This window comes from Leucopleurus acutus (assembly GCF_964270905.1).
Source record: "Leucopleurus acutus genome assembly, chromosome: 5".
In the NCBI taxonomy this organism is placed as follows: Eukaryota; Metazoa; Chordata; class Mammalia; order Artiodactyla; family Delphinidae; genus Leucopleurus; species Leucopleurus acutus.
Genome location: NC_139147.1, coordinates 75,187,122 through 75,205,810, shown reverse-complemented (window position 1 = coordinate 75,205,810; position 18,689 = coordinate 75,187,122). Strand labels below are relative to the sequence as shown.

The 18,689-nt window shown below is 36.7% G+C and overlaps 1 protein-coding gene across 1 annotated transcript in view; it reads right to left on the bottom strand.

Moving 5' to 3' along the window:
* ATP13A4 (ATPase 13A4) overlaps positions 1 to 18,689 on the bottom strand; it is a 144,018-nt gene that overhangs the window by 42,446 nt on the left and 82,883 nt on the right. Inside the window, exons 8-13 of the mRNA XM_082839399.1 lie at positions 16,653 to 16,722; positions 9,386 to 9,520; positions 6,866 to 7,036; positions 5,856 to 6,013; positions 5,058 to 5,246; positions 1,964 to 2,025 (exon numbers count right to left, since the gene is read on the bottom strand). Coding sequence (XP_082695525.1) covers positions 1,964 to 2,025; positions 5,058 to 5,246; positions 5,856 to 6,013; positions 6,866 to 7,036; positions 9,386 to 9,520; positions 16,653 to 16,722 — 785 coding nt within the window. The remainder of the gene's footprint in view (positions 1 to 1,963; positions 2,026 to 5,057; positions 5,247 to 5,855; positions 6,014 to 6,865; positions 7,037 to 9,385; positions 9,521 to 16,652; positions 16,723 to 18,689) is intronic.

Below are 18,689 nucleotides of genomic sequence, written 5' to 3'. Positions count from 1 at the left end.
TACCACTTGTAACAGCCTCCTTCTATAGACTAAAATGGTTAGAAGCACCAGGATTAGTTTTTCAACTCCAGAAATGGACTTGTTTATAAATAATACATTAATATGAAAATGTGTTAAACATATATAATTAAAACATTTTATGGATAAATCATATGTCATTTGCATAATGCAGAAGAATCATTAGGTACCTTTTATGTATAAGATGCTTTGTGATTTAGGTTGCAAGTATGAGAGGGAAATATTTTCATTAAAAAAACAAAACCTGCTGGCTTTCCGAATAAAGTCGTATTCCTTTGCCTCAAAAAAACAAAAAACAAAACCTGAGCTCACGCAGCTCAATATCTAAAAAACAAACAACCCCACCAAAAAATGGGAGGAAGATCTAAGCAGACATTTCTCCAAAAAAGACGTACAGATGGCTAAGTGGCACATGAAAAGACGCTCAACATCACTAATTATTAGAGAAATGCAAATCAAAGCTACAATGAGGTATCACCTCACACCGGTTAGAATGGCCATCATCAAAAAATCTACAAACAATAAATGCTGGAGAAGGTGTGGAGAAAATGGAACTCTCCTACCCTGTTGCTGGGGATGTAAATTGATACAGCCACTACGGAGAACAGTATGGAGATTCCTTAAAAAACTAAAAATAGAGCTACCATATAATCCAGCAATCCCATTCCTGGGCATATATCTGGAGAAAACCATAATTCGAAAAGACACATGCACCCCAATGTTCATTGCAGCACTATTTGCAATAGCCAGGTCATGGAAGCAACCTAAATGCCCATCGACAGATGAATGGATAAAGAAGAAGTGGTACATATATACGATGGAATATTATTCAGCCATAAAAAGGAACGAAATTGGGTCATTTGCAGGGATGTGGATGGATCTAGAGACTGTCATACAGAGTGAAGTAAGTCAGAAAGAAAAAAACAAATATTGTATGTTAACGCATATATGTGGAACCTAGAAAAATGGTACAGATGAACTGGTTTGCAAGGCAGAAATTGAGACACAGATGCAGAGAATAAACGTATGGATACCAAGGGGGGAAAACGTCAGGGGGTGGGGTGGTGGTGTGATGAATTGGGCGATTGGGATTGACATGCATATACTGATGTGTATAAAATGGATGACTAATGAGGACCTGCTGTATAAAAAAATAAATAAAATGAAATTCAAAAGCAAAAAAAAAAAGACAAAAAAATTAATTTAAAAAAACCTGAAATCACCTATACCTCAATTAAAAAAAAAAAAACCCTCAAAACCTGAATTTGTCATATGTTCGTGTTCTGATAAGGCTGGAAGTTGCAGTGGGGAGAAAAACCAGGCAGAGAAGCAAACTCAAACAAGAGAGCCCCAGCAGAGGGACATGGAAATCTTTACCACGTTAAGTTGTAAACTGCCAAAACGGAGTCCATTCTGGCCAGAAAAGAGGAGTTTCTGGCAGCCAGAAAGCAGTGTTGCCAGAACTAGAATACCAAGGAAAATGAAGTACACTAGCTGTGGTTCCACAGATGTTCCTCGTTCTGAAATTCAGTGTCTACAAGTCAGGGCAGTGTTCCTCCTAGCACATGGAAAAGCTTCAGTTTGTACAAGAAATGTTACCTCCTTGAAGGACAGTGTCTTGGTACTGTCCAAATGACACACACTGGCCCTGAACTAATATGCTGACAGCAAATCACATTTTAGCAAAGATTTAAATGCAGTGTCAAAACTTGCCCTTCATCTCCTTGGTTCTGTGAGTGTCCCGGGGCTGGGACTGGGGTGGAGGAAATATGCACGTTTTAGTGAGCTTTGGAAGTAGTCAAGAAGAGAAATTAAATGAAGATACTCTGGCAACTACTGCTCACCAAAGCCAGTGCCAAAATCTTTCCATTATTAGTATTCAGGAAGAAAAACAAAGAGTTCTGGGAAAAGAGAAATGACAATGCATTTGGTCCCAAGTACTCACCCACTCCTATCACAGGGCACGACTCCCCAGAGATCCAAGCCATCCCTTGTTAAGGTACCTGTCTAAACAGAAACAAGATCTCGGTTGACTCTGAAGATGCAGCAGCCCCACAGTGACACTGATAAGCTACGTTTTAACAGGAAGATATATGTCACAACACATGATCAAGATCAGCTCTTCAAGGAAGGACACAATAAGGTGGGTATCTGGAGTCCTGGGTGGAAGATTTGATGAACTCACAGCAGTTGTGTGACAAGCTGGCACTTAATCTCTTTGAACTTTAGTGTTCTCAGCAATAAAGGGAAGAAAACGGTACCTGCCTTACATATTTCAGAGGCTTGTTTCGAGAACTTAACAGAAGACTGAATGGATGGGAGAGTCCTTGGCAAGCCTGCTTTTAAGAGCTATAAAATGGGTGAGTCTCCACAGATAAAGAGAACAGCCTCGTGGTTGCCAAGGATGGGGGCAGTGACAGAGGGATGGATTGGGAGTTTGGGATTAACAGATGCAAACTATTATATATAGGATGGATAAAAAACAGGGTTCTACTGTATAGCACAGGGAAATATATTCAGTATCCTGTGATAAACCGTAATGGAAAAGAATAAGGAAAAGAATATATATATGTATAGCTGAGTCACTTTGCTGTGCAGCAGAAACTAAACACAACATTGTAAATCAACTATACTTCAATACAATTTTTTAAAAATGGGTGAGTCCCAGCACTTACAGCAAAAGTTAAAAGTATGTCATCAGAAACAAGTAATGGAAGTAGAATTTTTCACTGTTCTAAAGAAATATTATAGTTTGCTATTTGACATCTATTTGGTAAAAAGCGGTTTGTTGGTATTTCTCTCAGCACGGTGATGAAGAGCTTGGACTGGGCTAAAACACCAGCTGTGTGACCTGGGCCAATTATTTAATCCCCCTAAACATCAGAGCCCTTATCAGTAACATGGTCATAATCATATAGGGTTGTTTTAAAAATTAAATGAGATACTACAAAGTGCTTAACTTAATGTCTGGCATAGAGTAAGAGCTGAGAATAATGATAATTGCTCATAATTATTACTTAATTTTTTATTCAAATTCATATCACAATTATCTTTCCCACCCCCTGTTTCGTTTTCCAAGTCCAAGGATAACATGATCCTAGAACCAGAACATCTTTTCTTATGATGCTAGTTTGATCACGAAATAACATTGAGATGGTGGCAACAGCCATATTAACCTTCTGTTCTTGGTAGATCTCTCTGTCATTCAAGTAATTATAAAATACAAGTAATTATAAAGTAATTACAAGTAATTATAAAATACAGCTCTGATTCCATTAATTCTCTGCTTTCAAAAACCTTCACTGTACAGTTTAATGGGTACTGAGTTTCCGTTTGGGAAGAGGGAAGAAGCTCTGGAGATGGATAGTGGTGATGGTTGCACAGAAATGTGAATACACTTAAAGCCACACAAAAATGGTTAAAACGGTAAATTTTATGTTATGCATCTTTTGCCACAATAAAAAATAAATTAAGAAAATGGAAGGCAACAATAAAAAAAGAAGAGAAAACACCTTCAATGGCTCCCCACTGCCTAAAGAGTATGTAAAAATTTCTTAGGCATACATTTGAAGTCTACAACACCCTCTCCTGTTACTAATGTTCTGCTCTGATCAAAATCACACTCTATTGCTCTCCTGACTCCTTGCCCACATTCGCCTGCCTACAATGTCCTCGGGTTTTATATCTTTTCGAATTTTCTGTATATTATGATATTTGACATGTTACAAAATCTCTCTCTCTTTTAAATCTATTTTTAATTGTGAAAACGGTGGTTTACATTATATGTTACAACTAAAATTATATAAGTTTTGTGTGCACAGCATTATAGTTCTACTTCTGTATACCATACAGTGTGCCCACCACCAAAAGTTTAACTTAAGAAACCTTTCTGACGGACAGACTGCCTCCTTGGGGCTAGCCAATTCTTAGAGATAACCAGGGTCTCGGCCAACAGCATGTCTTTGATATGCAAACTAACCAGTAAAGGAGTCATACCTTCTCTATCTGACCAGATTCCCCAGGAAACAGTCTCTCTGACTTAATCAACCCAGCACCAGCTACAAGACAACTAAAGACCATTCCTATAGCCCAAAGCCCACCAAAATCATTCACACTAGCCAATTGTCAGCTGTGTACCCTGCTCTGTCTTGCCCTTCCTGCAGAAACTCCTATAAAGGCCATAACCCAAGCACTCCCCTCACTCCTGCTTTGCTTCCTGATCAAAATCTGGCATTCCTCCTGGGGCCTTGCCTGGTGAGACACGGCTCTTCCGTCTAGGGGAACTGTGAGTAACATTAAACTCTTCTTTCAATGGCATCGACCTCTGCCTGTGGTCACTTAGTCACCTTTATAAATTAAGACCCAGGCAGAAAACAGCCCTTCATTTCCATCTTACCCTCTTACAGCTCTCACCTTCACGCCAGCACAAGTGTATATAGACAAAAAGAATATATTCAGGAGAAGGTAGAATAAGAGGCTGATTGGGAGTAACTGGCATGGGATCAAGGATTATTTTAAGCAATACACTGCAGATGGGAAACTATAGTAAGGGATTGACTGGGGATTTATTTTAACCAAGTCTCATAGTAAGACACAGCTAAATAAACTCTTTCTTTTTTATTCATTCATTAATTCAATGAATATTTACTGAGCACTGACTGTGTGCCAGGTAACGGTCCTAGCATTAGGGATACAGTAGTAACCGTAATAAAAGTCTTAAATTTTGTTCTTTGCATGAGGGTATTGACTACAGAGGGATAGAATGCTATTTTAATTCATTGTGTTTCATAGAATATTAGAGGTGGAAGAACCTTAAAATATTCACCTATTCCGTCTCTACTCTTCCTTCTCTAAACCCTAGAATCTGAAAGCTCAAGAGATGTATCTGTCCTAGATCACACATCCAACCAGAGACAAAATGAAGTCAGGTACCCAGTACCCACATCTAATGTTTCCTGCCTCACAAGAGTGTAAAGTACCTGTGCATGATGACAATGATAATAAAAATGTCACTGAGGATAAGAATGAAACACACATACCTTGTCAAAGCAGACAAGGTTTAATTGTCCACATACATTAATCCTCTGGGGGCTAATACAAAAGATGCCTCTCTTCTTCAGCCTCCGCTGGGCATAGATGATGCCTGTGGTCAGGGCAGCAGGTAGAGCGGGAGGAACCGCAATTGTGATGACATCAAGGGCTTTCTTCACCACCTCCTCCGGAGGTTCCTGGGAAGATAAAGTCCCTCTTTAGCTATTACAGATAGATCAACCGTGAACACTTTTATGCATATGACTTTTTTCTTCCTTTTTGTTTACTTCTTTAGGTCAAATTCCTAGAAATGATGTGAGTGGGCCAAACGTGGTTTAAAGGGTATGAACATGTTTAGGGCTCTCAATAGATTTTGCCAAAGTGCAATGAAAAAGCTTGTAACAGTTCATACTACTACCAGCGGAGAACAATGTACCAGTTTGCCATGATCTCACCAACACTGGGTTTTATTTTAAATTCCTCGTTTAACAGCTATAAAATACTACACTATTGGAATAAACATCCTCAGATTGAAGATGAAAAAACAGTGTAAGGAAAAGTCCAAGAGTAGAGGCATGTTGATATCTCAATAAACAAACTGTTTTATCCCACTAGATCTGATGGCTATTACGGAACTTGGTGATCAATTGCTTATATTGGGCATCTGGGAGTATATAAGCAGGTTTCAGTGTTTGGCTTCGCTTTCCCAGGTTTGAAAACTGCGACTTATATTAAGGTCAACATGGAGAGTATAAATTATAGATGAGTGTACGTGTGCATGTAGTAAAAGAACAAAAGCTGTTTACCCCACTGAGCACATAGACGCACAAAGTATAGATCATCCCGATGGTGGCTGTCCCTACGAGGCACAGGAGGAACCTGATGGCATCCCTGTAGAGCTTAAAATTCATCGGCTTCGGGTACAGAATAGATCTCACGAGGTCCCCCTTTGCAGTGTTGAATCCTGAAGCAGCAAACACACACCTCATACTCTCAGGATGACAAATACTACTGTTAGTGCTCTTCTAATCCTCAACACAGCCTTTGTTTTCTCTAGAGATACTTAAACAGTGCTTAAGCCCAAATGCAATTAAAGGATAATTGGCCAAATACCTAAGTGCTAGAATGGATGTACCTTAGCTCTTTCAGAGCCTATTCCTCTCTGGCTTTCCTTCCTTATACTTTTAATTTCAATGCATCCCAGAGATAGGAAAGCACCGTATGGGGGCAGAGCACAGCTTTTCCAAATACAGCTTCATTTTAAGGAAAGGATTTGTAAGTGTGCATGGACATGCACACACACACACACACACACATGCACAGAACATCCGAATTTAAATTAAATGGCCCAGTAAATACAGATGGATTCAATTTCTAATACTTTTCATCATCAAGTTTTCAGTTTCTAGTCCTGCCTGGAAAGAAGTTGAGATTCGTTCTCTGGGTTAGAATACCTAAGCTCTAGGTCCAGCTCTGTCAGTGAGCGGCTGTGTGATCCTTTTTAAACTTCAGTTGAATTGTGCAGGCCCCAGCCTATTCATGTACAAAATGAGGACAGGCATCTTTGTTCTGATAATTTGATATGTGGAAATAGTTTATAAATTACAAAGCATATGAATAATAATTGTTGTCATCAATGTTATTATTTTTACTAAAAGGTATAGGCCATAGCTCAATTCACATTTTAAATATCTATATTTACATATATGGGGTCTGTCATCTAAAGACTGCTCCTTACCTAATTCATTTAAGGCACTAGACAAACTGAGCAAAAATATTTCATCAAAATAATAAAATGAAGGAGATGCTAACTAACCTGTCTGCAGCACTACTGCTTTCACGGCGCCAGAGCAAGCCCCCCTGGCCTGGATAACCTCTGTTCCACAGAAGAGGACATGCCGTTTGTAATCCGCTTCACTCTGTGTTTTCCAGGGCACAGAGCTATCCATCTTAGGTAATGGAGTTTTAGTGACTGGAATACTTTCTCCTACAGAAAACAAGCATCTCATTTTGTGAGGTGGGAGGCCTTCACTCACTTAAACATGCAAATACTGACTCATCACACAGCAGGCATTTTTTGGAGGCTGCCACGTGGCAGGAACAACCCTTGGTATAGGGGATACAAGGAGAAGCATAGTTCTTGTTAAGAGGTTTGTAGTCCACAGGGGGAGACAGCCATGGAAACAAATAAGTATAATGTCATATTATAAATACTATGAGTATTGTAAAATGAAACAGAGATGCTGAAATAGACTGGAAATAAAGATTTAGGGAATAGCAAGTTGTGGGGTCTAGGGAATGAGAGGTCATGAGAGCTATGTAGGAGCCAAAGCGTGGAAGGCCCTGCATGCACATACTTAAGTGCTTAAATGTTTTTCTATAGGCATTGGTGGCAGGAGGGAAATAGGGAGATATTTAGCTGTTTGATTCAGGAGAGTACTAGGACATTTACGTACAAAGAGAGTGTACTCTGTCTGCAGTACAGGGAATAAATTGAAGTCTGATGAGGTTGGAGGCTGGATATCCAGTTGAGAAAAAAATCACAAGAGTCCTGCTTAAAGAGGACAAGGTCTGAACTATGGCAACTGGCAGTAGGAGTAGAAAAGAGGCACTCGTTTTGAGAAATAAGAAATTGAGCAGCTACAAAACTTGGGGAGATTTTTATATTGGCAGATCATAGGGACAGAGGAATTCTAAATGGCTTCCTGGTTTCTGACTTGGAAGAAAGAGCAGAGGGTAGCATTAATCATCAACACAGGGATTATAGGAGGAAGGAGGAAGGAATTGCCTTTCGGTCCCTGATTTGGAGATGCCTTGTGGAATGACCATGTCGAGATGCTTTGTAGGCAGTTAGATATTTATTTGGGTCTGGAGCTCAGGGGAGAGGGCTTGACCAGAGATATTTAGTCACAGGTCATCACCTTATAAACAATAATTAAAGCCACAGGAAAAGACAAGATTACTTAGGGTTCAAGTGAAAGGTTAGAAAAGGAAAGGTCCAGGACCCCTGAACAACATCAAAAATCAAAGAGGTGGAGGAAGAGGAGAAGTGTAGGAAGCTGAATGGTATTGTCAGTGGTAGAAGGACGTGGAGAGTCAGCACTGACTTGGACAGTTAGAAGAGTGTTTTCAGAAGGAAGAGATGGTCAGAATGGTTAAATGCAGCAGATAGGCCAATAAGATGTGAAATTTAAAGAATCCATTGGATTTGCCAATTGGGACATTTGTGACCCTTGCCAGCACACTGGGAGGGGCAGATTTCAGTGGGTTAAGTGGCAATACAAGGTGGTGAATGAGTTGTGAAAGTAACCAAATAAAGAATAAAGCTTAGAGAATAAAGCTTATTGAAGCCCTCCACCTCCATTTGTAGAAAGGACAGTATAAGATCAGGGATATGTTCCAGTATACTAGGGGCAATTTCATTAGGAAAATTGCACTTGGCTTTGTAAAAGTCCCAGCACGAAAGGATTTTTATCAGTCTATGGATTCCCTAGAGAAAGGAACCTGACCTGTCACACCTGTTTTGTTTTGTTTTGTTTTGTAAGTTCACATAGGAGGGAGCTGTGTGCTCTTGTCTGCATTTAATGCCTTCCTGGTCTGCCAGGAGAAATAGACTCGATTTGGACTTTAATGGGAACCACAGTACTGTACATCAATACGTATTTATAGCCTCCAATTCCATCTCTGAAAAAGGCTTTATGATTCTTTAGCTTACAGAAAGGTAGGCACAGCATCTTCTCATAAGTGCATATGTGAGTAAGAACTCAAAGCACCGTGACCTTGAGAAGTCACTTCTCTCTGAACCTCAGCTTCCATACCCATGATATGATGTCCCTCCCAGCTCCAGCATGCGATTTAAAAATGAAACACAGTTAGTCCAAAATATCCAGTGTGTATTCTGAAGTTAGCAGATTTGGCAAATCCTGCCTCAACCACTTATCAACATTTTCAAACCAAGCTAGGAAGAGCCTGGCCTTGACCAGGGTGGGGCAGGGTCGTGGGGGAGGTGTTTCAGGATTTCATTAATGGTTTTCGAACCCTCCGTGTTTTTCTGAAGATGTATTTTATAGAAAAATACTAAACATAAAAGTCACAGATGATTCTGAAACATCTAATGACCTCTAAAATCTTTAAAGGTAAAATGACAGGGTTGTAATATCTAACCTAGTACTAGAAAGCAGCTTTAATTTGAACTCTCAGATCCATCCAGTGCAGGACTGTTAATAAGATTTGTGGGGATAGGAAGGTCCCACAGCAACCCCGTGCTTTGCCATTATCATTCAGGAAAAACCTGGGAGAACCAGCAGAGGCTGTAAGCTAGGAGGTAGAACCATACCTGTCAGCATGCCTTCATCTACCACACAGCTTCCATCTATCAGAATGGCATCACACGGCATTTGCACTTTGTTCCCCGTCAAAATTAATAGATCTCCAGGTACCAGGAAGCGTGATTCCAGCTCCTGGACTCCAGCTGAAAGTGTGAGGAAACAGAGTTGAGTCAGGTTTTTTCCCACAAAAACACAGTCCAACATCTACCTAAATTGGAAATCAATGAAAAAGCAACCAGGGCATATATAAAAAGGAAGCCATTCCTCAACATTGATTTGAAATTTGCAAACTATAAGAAAAAAGGGTAATACATTATATTACATAAAATAAAAACCTTTGTGTGGCAAAAAAAAATAAATAGGCAGAGAAAAAACTAATGACAAATTCAGAGAACATGTTTGAAACTTACATTACAGACAAAAGATTAATATTCCTAATAAACAAAGAGTTTGAGAAAAAAGAGACTATAGCAAATGACTGTATAGCAAAATTGCTGGAGATGTTAACATATAGTTCACACACACACACACACACACACACACGCACACACACACTACAAGTGACAGGTGTTAAACATTTGAAAAGATATTCATTCTTACTCATAATAAGAAAATTGAAAAATCTGCCCTTCCTTTCTGCCTTCTGTCCTTCTTTCCAGTCTTCCTCTACTTCTTATCTTCCTTATTCATTCCCAAAGCCCAAAGCTATAGGGGGTTAAGCAAGACAGACATCCATGCAGGGGGCTGGGTGAAGTGGGGATGGGGGTGGCAGCACCTACCACATGGTGGAGCCTAAAATGGATGAATGGGTGATTACATGGCCTGGTGCAGAGTGTCAGAGCCCAGGGAGGGAGACAGGACCCCCATGGTGGCAGTGGCCTGGTGTGAGATATTGGAGTCCAAGCAGGGTGAGAAAGGCAGGATTGATACAATAACTAGATATAATGAGGCTAATGAGAGCCAGGTTTCTCACTGAAGAAAGGAAGTTACAAATAGAAATAGAAATAAAAGCAGAATGAACTCTGTGGTATTGGACTAGAATTGGAGACAAGAGTGTAAACTGATGGTTTTCAATAGAGAAATAATATAGATGTGAATGTGTATGTATATAAGAATACATGCATATGTATTTGCTTGTCTTTTTTTATATGTACATGCTCTAATTCTGTTCTCTGAGAGGGCTGAGAGCAGTGAAAACCCACTAATGATGTGCACACCTCGTGCCCAAATTTTGGTGTCTAAATTTCATTTCCCTTCAAAAAAGAACTAGGGTTCTTTAAAGAAATGGCTGATTACAACGCTGGGCCAAGAAAAGTACAAATAATATAAGGTAGAATGTCCTGCTATGCCACTAAGTAGGGAAGTGCTCAGAGAGCAATGGGGTCAGATCAAGAAGATATCAAAGCCAACTTACAGAGCTCTCACTGCCTGAATCTGTAATAATTTGAGCATCAAAGTAATGAATAATAATAATGAACAATAACCCATCAAATAAAACAGGAGTTCATTAGTCCATAATGACATAAGTAAATGAATAAATAAGTGAGGAGAAAAGATAGCTTTTTCTTACAGTAAGTTGACAATTAATTATCATAGAAGGAAAGAAAATCACCATTTGGCCATTATCAAAGCAATAATTAATCTAGCGAAGAAACATCAATGGATACTAAAACGAGGGGGTGAAAATTTGATGAGGGTTGTTTATGTATAAAGTCTCAAAGTATATGTCAACAAAATAACTATTAATTAGAAAGAGAAAAAAGTAACTGTACAATAGAGAAACCTGACAGACACCATTTAATTAAGTAGTCCAAGTTAACATCACCAGTAATAGGACAAGTTTAAATTATGTACGACCTAAGAGAACATGGCATCACTTTTGTAATATTCCAGCCAAAAGAGCATAAGCTGAATTTAACTGTAAGGGAATATCAGGCAAATCCACGTTGAGGGACATTCTACAAAATAACCAAAGTGGGAAGAGTCAAGGTCGTGAAAGTCAAGGAAAGATTAAAGAGATATGGCAAACAACAGTATTCGGTGATCTTGGGTCCTTTCTTATAAAGAACATTATTAAGACAATTACAAAATTGGAATGGGACTGAGCATTCTTTGGTACTAATATCAATATTAACCGTCTGATATTAATGTTTGAATTGTTGTTACATAGAAGAATGCTCGTATCTTTGAGAAATATACACTAAAGCATGTGGGAGTCATGGAGCCACTTATTTTCAAATGGTTCAAGAAAAAAGTTATTTGATCTACTCTTGTGGCTTTTCTGTATGTTGTAAATTACTTCATAGGGAAAAAGAAAAGAAAGAAAGAAAAAGACAGAGAGAACCATACATGAAATAGCATTGCTCACCTATCTGATTAGAAAAATCTAAAAGTTTGTCAGTATATTCTGTTGGCAAGATTATGAGGAAACAGGTACTTTCACACATTTCTGGTACGAATGAAAACTGGTACCTTGTCTATGGAAAGAAATTTGGCAATATCTCTCCATCAAAACTACATATGCATTTATTATTTAACTCAGCAATTTTACTTCTCAAAATCTATGTCAAAGATAGACTGGAAAAATATGGAAAGATAAATGCACAAGGCTTTTTATTACAGCATTATTCGTTATAGTAAAAGGCTGGGAAAGAATCCTTCAACAGAGAACTTACTGAATAAACAATGGTTCCTCCATACAAGAGAGTATTACGCAGCTGAAATATGAATGAAGAATATCTACATATACTGCTCTGAAAGGGTCCCTGGGAAACATCATTAAGTATGTAGCATACACACCAGGAAATATAAGTTAAATGTGTAGGATACACCCCTGCAAGCTAAAAAGCAGCAGTATATGTACATATCCTATTCTGTATATATACTATGTCACTATGAATATTATCTATAATTTGTATTTTTGAATGTAAAATTTTTTTTAAATGATTACTATTGAGAGTATGAGTACACAGGTACAGAAGGAAGGTTAGGAAATTGACTCCCCTGAATGTCTTTTGTTTTATGGATTTAACTTTCAAATCATATAGATATTTTATATAGTAACTACACAAACTAACACAAAAATAAATTTGAAAAGCTAACATTAAAAGGCTAAAACAGAATCAATGAGGTGAACCTGTTGTTCACCTAGTTGTGAACATAACTGTTGTTGGCATAACCATACAGAGAAGAATTATTTTGAGTGACATTAAAACATATATTTTCAAGTATAATTTGTACCTTCCTCATGGTGTATCACAAATAGGAGAAAAAAAGAACTTTAAAAAAATTCTTAAATTGTTTTTAGGAATCATATTGTTGCTGGGTGTGTTGGTTTGTTACTCTGAGATTACTATGTGTAATGGGATAAAGCAAATGAGTAATTTGTTGCTGTAATTGAGAATCAGGACTTTTGGTATGGAGAAAGGAGAACTAGAAGGACAATCAACAAAGTTAAGTTAAAAACCCTTAGTTCTAAACTTAATCTGGAAATGTCAGTATGAGCTCACAATTCACATTTATCTTTAGAATATTATTTTCTAGGTATGTCTTCTGAAAAGGCCTGGAAACAATGACTAACACCACAGAAATGAGCATTCCTAACACTCTGACTGATGACTCTAAGTACCATATGTAAGAGGTCTTTGGAAAATTGGATGTGTCCAGGTTTGGAGCAGGAATTGTCCAAGATGAACTTGGAATAGCTTATCATACCAGAAAGCAATACAATTTTCAAAGATTACTGGGGTCATGTCAAATGAATTCGAGAGTCAACATGAAAAAGTCTGAAAGGCCGAAGATGGGCATCTTGAACAACAAGAATAAAACCTGCAGCGGATGAAAATATCCCAACCATGTTAAAATTATACATGTATAATGACACTAAAATTTTTTTTAAAGCCTTTGGAAAATGCTAAAAGATCAACCCATTATTTTGAAAGCTGGTAAATAAGGAGAAATGGTCAGATATTTATCCTGAAACAAACTGAATCTCAGGGTAATGAAATGGTTGAAGAAGCGTGTCTCTCTTTATGGAAATATTCCACTTAATGTATGAAGATGGAATATATTTTAAACTCAATGAAATAATAAATCTGGGTCATGAAGATTTGTGTCTGTTAATATCACAAGAAAAAGACAAATATTATGTACCTCCTATTAGAAATACACAATACCAATTATGAAGTACTCTTGCCAAAAACTCAAGCCTCAGATCTAACCACCAATTTATAGGAAGTACAAGGAGTAGAAAATCATGTTAAATTATTCCATGAGGATGCAATCAATACACTCAAAACCGTGGAAACCACAGGATGAGCCACTTACTTTCTTCAACAAAAAATTTTCAAGGAAAAAAATAGGATGTGGAGGAGGGAAAGGGTGAATTAAAATAAACTTGAAACTTAACCAATTGCAGTATATGGACTTTATTTGGATCCTGATTTGAAAATATATATTATATATAATAAATATATATTGTATATCATATATATCATAAGTATATATACACACACTTGTGATTCAATTGGTGGAAATTTGAATACTGCCTGTAGAACTGATGATTTTTTAAATTATGTTTTCGTTTTTTTTAACACCACTTCAGAAATCTCTCTTGTTCCTCCTACTTCACTGCCCTCACTCTTATGTTTTTTTTAAAGCTGTGATAAAGGAATTAAAAAGGAGTCTTTATATTTTAGACCTATACTGAAATGTTTTCAAATGAAATTATATGATATCTGAAATAGTTTAAAAATAATCCAGGGTGAGGGAGGAAGTAGAACTGATGAAAACACATTCAGTGACTTGATAATAATTGAGTCTGGGTGATAGGTACATAGGGTTTCATTATTGTATTCTCTCCACTATTATATGTAAAATGTTTCATCATAAAAAGTTACATTTTTATGTAACTTTACATTTCAGGACATTTTTAAAAGGTAAAAATTCACTTCTAGCAAAGATATAGCAAAAAGGAGCAAATTTATCTTCCCACATGAAACAACCAAAAGTCATACAAAATATATGAAACAATGGTTTTAGACACTAAATATAAGCAACAAAAGAAATGGGCAACAAATGAAGATGCCCTGCAGCTTACTGCCTGTAGAGGGTTTCCAGGCCACTGTGAAGGAGGCGGAACCCAGACAAAGTCCAGAAGACTCTTAGTTTGGAACAGAGATAAAAGTCTATGGAGATTAAGGCATCTTGAGTTCACAGAACAGAGTACTGGAGAGAAAGTAATTGCCCAGAGGGAGAGCCCCAAAGGCCCACAGAGGTCCCCTTTTAGTATTCAGCAGACTAGTAATCAGCACATGCATATGAGGGAACTACTAGCAAATGAACAATGGGATATTTACATTTAAAATATCATTTAAATAGCATCAAAATATGAAATATTTAAAAATAAATCTGAGAAAGAGTGAAAAACTGTACAATGAAAACTACAAAACACTGCTGAGAGAAATCAAAGACAAATAAATGCAGATACACCATGTCTGCAGGTCACAAGACCCAAAATTGTTAACAGGTCAGTTTTCCACAAATTGATCTATAGATTCAACACAATCCCAATCAAAATCTCAGCATGTTCTTTTGGTAGAAATTGACAGGTTGATTCTAAAAGTCATATGGAAATGCAAAGAGCCCAATATTGCTAAAATAATTCTGAAAGAGAACAAAGCTGGAGGACTAACATTATTCTAGTTCAAGACTTATTATAAAGCTACATTATGTGGCATTGATATAAAGACAGGCAAATAGAACAGTAGAATAGGATGAATAGGATAAGGAGTCCAGAAATAGATCCACCCATGTACAGGAAACTGATTTTTGGCAAAGATGCAAAGACAATTTAGTGGAGAGAGGACAGTCTTTTCAACATATGGTATTGGGACATTTGGATATCTGCTTGCAAAAAATGAACTTCAATCCAAAAAAAAAGAAAAAGAAAAAAAACTTCAAAATACAACAGAGACGAAAATGTAAAACTTAAAACTATAACACCTCTAGAAGACAACGTAGAAAATCTTGATGACCTTGGATTAGGCAAAGATGTCTTAGATATGACAAAAAACATGATCCACAAAAGAAAAAACTGATAAACTGGACTTTAACAAAAGTAAAAACACCGGCCCTTTTAAAGACACTATGAAGGGAATGAAAAGACATTATAAGTTACAAACTGGGATAAAATATTTGCAAATCATATTGGAAAAAGGACTTGTATCCAGAATGTAGAAAGAACACTCAAAATTTAATAATAAGCAAACAGTCTAATATGGAAAAGATTTAAACAGATACCTCACCAAAGAAGATATACAAGTAGCAAAGAAGCACTTGAAAAGATGCTCAATGCCGTTAGTCATCAGGAAAATGCAAATTAAAACAACAATGATATACTACCCCTCAGCTATTAAAATGGCTAAAATTAAAAAGACTGACCATACCAAGCAGTGGCAAGAATGTGGAGCAACTGGAGCTCTTACACACTGCTGGTGGGAATGTAAAAGAGCACAACCACTTTGGAAAACAGTTTCTTTAAAAGTTAAATATTTACTTATCATATGATCCAGCCATTCCACAGTTAGGTATTTTCCCTAGAAAATAAGAAATGAAAGTGTATGTCCGTAGAAAGACTTGAACCCAAATGTTCAAGTGGCATTATTTGTAATAGCCCCTAACTGGAAATAACCCAAATTTCCATCAACAAATGAATGAATGAACAAACTGGTCTATCTGGACAATGGAATTCACTCAGAAATAAAAAGAAATAAACTATTGATGTTCTTAACAAAATGGATGAACTTCAAAATTATTATGAACTTCGATCCCCCAAAAATTAACCCAAAATATACTATAAAAGACAAAAAAATGCATACTATACAATACCATTTATAAAATATTCTAAACATGCAAAGTGGTTGCCTGAGGATGGGGATGAAATTGTGAGAAATTGAAAGGGAAGATTACAAACAGGCACAAGGCAACTTTTAGAGGGGATGGACAGTCACCTTTATTGTGGTGATAGTTTCATAAGTAGGTACGCATGTCAAAACCTATCAAATTGTACACTTGAATTCAGCTTATTGTATGTCAGTTTTACCTCAATGTTTTTTTAAAAGGTGAAAAAAATCTCCACTTCCCCACCCCTTTAAGTAAATGCACAGGAAAAGATACATATGAAGATGAGAGTAGTAGGAACAATCAGGAATACAAATTTAAATCTTTTTCTCATTTCATATGGACAACACACAGATCTAAAATGAAGTGACTTACCCTTTTTCTCACATACAGAGACTGTAATGCTATTATGTGATTCAACTAAATGGTGGAGCTTTACAGATTGCTGAAAAAGAAGAATAGAGAATTTTAAAAAGCCTTTTCTATTTGAGGATAGGTCCCAGATATTATTCAGTAAAGTGTTAGCCTTCTTTAAAGATGGAGCCAACTGAATGTACTGTTTAAAAACAAGACTGAGTAGCCTCCTACTCAACTGAAAAAGCATCCAACTTGTGGTGCTCTTCAGCCAGTGATAAGAAGTACGTGTTGTTTAATAGAAAGGAAGTTCCCAGCATGCTCTGTCCACTCAAAAGAACTTTGATCATTCAACATTTACGTTTATACCTAAATAGTTTCAAGAACCAAGCATTATTTCAGTTTGGGGTTATCCCATATCAGAGTTCCTAATCTAACTTCATAAGGAGTTTGATTGTTCCTGTTATTCCCTCATAGTATTTGCTGCTTTAATATGTGAAATATACGGGACATTGAGAGTGAATAAATAAGAGGAGACAAAAATAATAATACAATTATATTTGATTTCACATTTATTAAGAAATTATTGTGTGAAAGACCTTTTACATGGTCCTGGGGATTACAAATTCCCAATCATTTAGTGTTTTCATTTTTTTATTCTGATTTTGTCATTTAAGACTCTCCCTTAATCTCCTAGCTTCAAATCATTTACAAATCTGATTAATATGTCCTAAGAATGATGAACAGAATCATATAAGGCGAAAGAGTGTTCTGCTATTAACTTATTCTTTTATTCATTCATACATACACTCAACATTTATTGAACAACCTTTATGCTGAGAGGTTGAGGTGGAATGGTCAACAAAACAGATATGATTCTTAGCATCAGGAATTTACAACCTACTGGGTAAATACATTTAATCAAATAATCACACACATAAATATATCACTGCAATCAACAATAAAATGAAAACAATAAGGTGTTTTGGGAGCATATATAGCTAATGAACCAATAGAAATCTTCCCTGAAGAAGTGACATTGAATCAAATAGGTTGTTGAATCTATGTGTCTCAACTCAAAAGAGATATTTGGACTTAAAATACATATATAAATTTGAAAGTCATTAGCATATGCCTTTAGAAGTCATTCGTATATGCAGTATAAGAATAATGAAGACTCAATGTACTCACATGAAAAGACCATCAAGACAGTATTATTAATAATAATAGTAAAGCTAGGTAGGAAATAGTGTAATTATGCTCCCTCTTACATAAGAAAGGAAAACAAAATAGATGTATATTCCAAAAACATTTTTGGAAGAATGCCCAAGAAACTAAAAGCTGGTTGCATAAGTGGAGGGGTGGAGGAAGAGGGAGACTTTATGTGGTGAACATTTTCATATTGTTTTGATATGAGACACCCATTTAAAAAGCCAGGTAGAGGAGGATGAACTATAAAAAGAGAATGGAAGAGCAGCTAGAGAGGTGGAGAGTGTGTTGTCACTGAAGCCAAAGGGAAAGCTCGGGAGCAGTTAACAGTGCCAAATGCAACTGAGAGGTTTAGTGAAATCTACGCTGTGGAAGAAAGTATACACTGTGGGAGGGGAATCATGAAATCAGCAAGCAAAAGACCAACCACTCAATAAAAATTAATGAGGGACATGAATACGGTTCACAGTAAAAGAAATACAAATAGCTTAAAACACGAGCAAGTGCTCAACTCACAATGGAAAACATGCTATTATAGTTAGGAAATTCTGTTTTCATTTAGATTGGCAAAAATAAGGAAAATAAACACTCATGTACTCTTGGGAGGAGTGTATATTGGCATTACTTGTTTAAGAGCCATTTGACAATGTCTAGTAAAAAAATATATTTAGCTTATGATTAAGCAATTTCAAATACAGAAAATTTATATCTCTTTATCAATACAGATATGTTATACACACATTTACATGTAATATAAATTATATATACTTGTGATTTATACATATTTGCAAACACATATATGTGGATGTATGAAAAGATATATATGCAAATATCCTCAATGCAGCACTG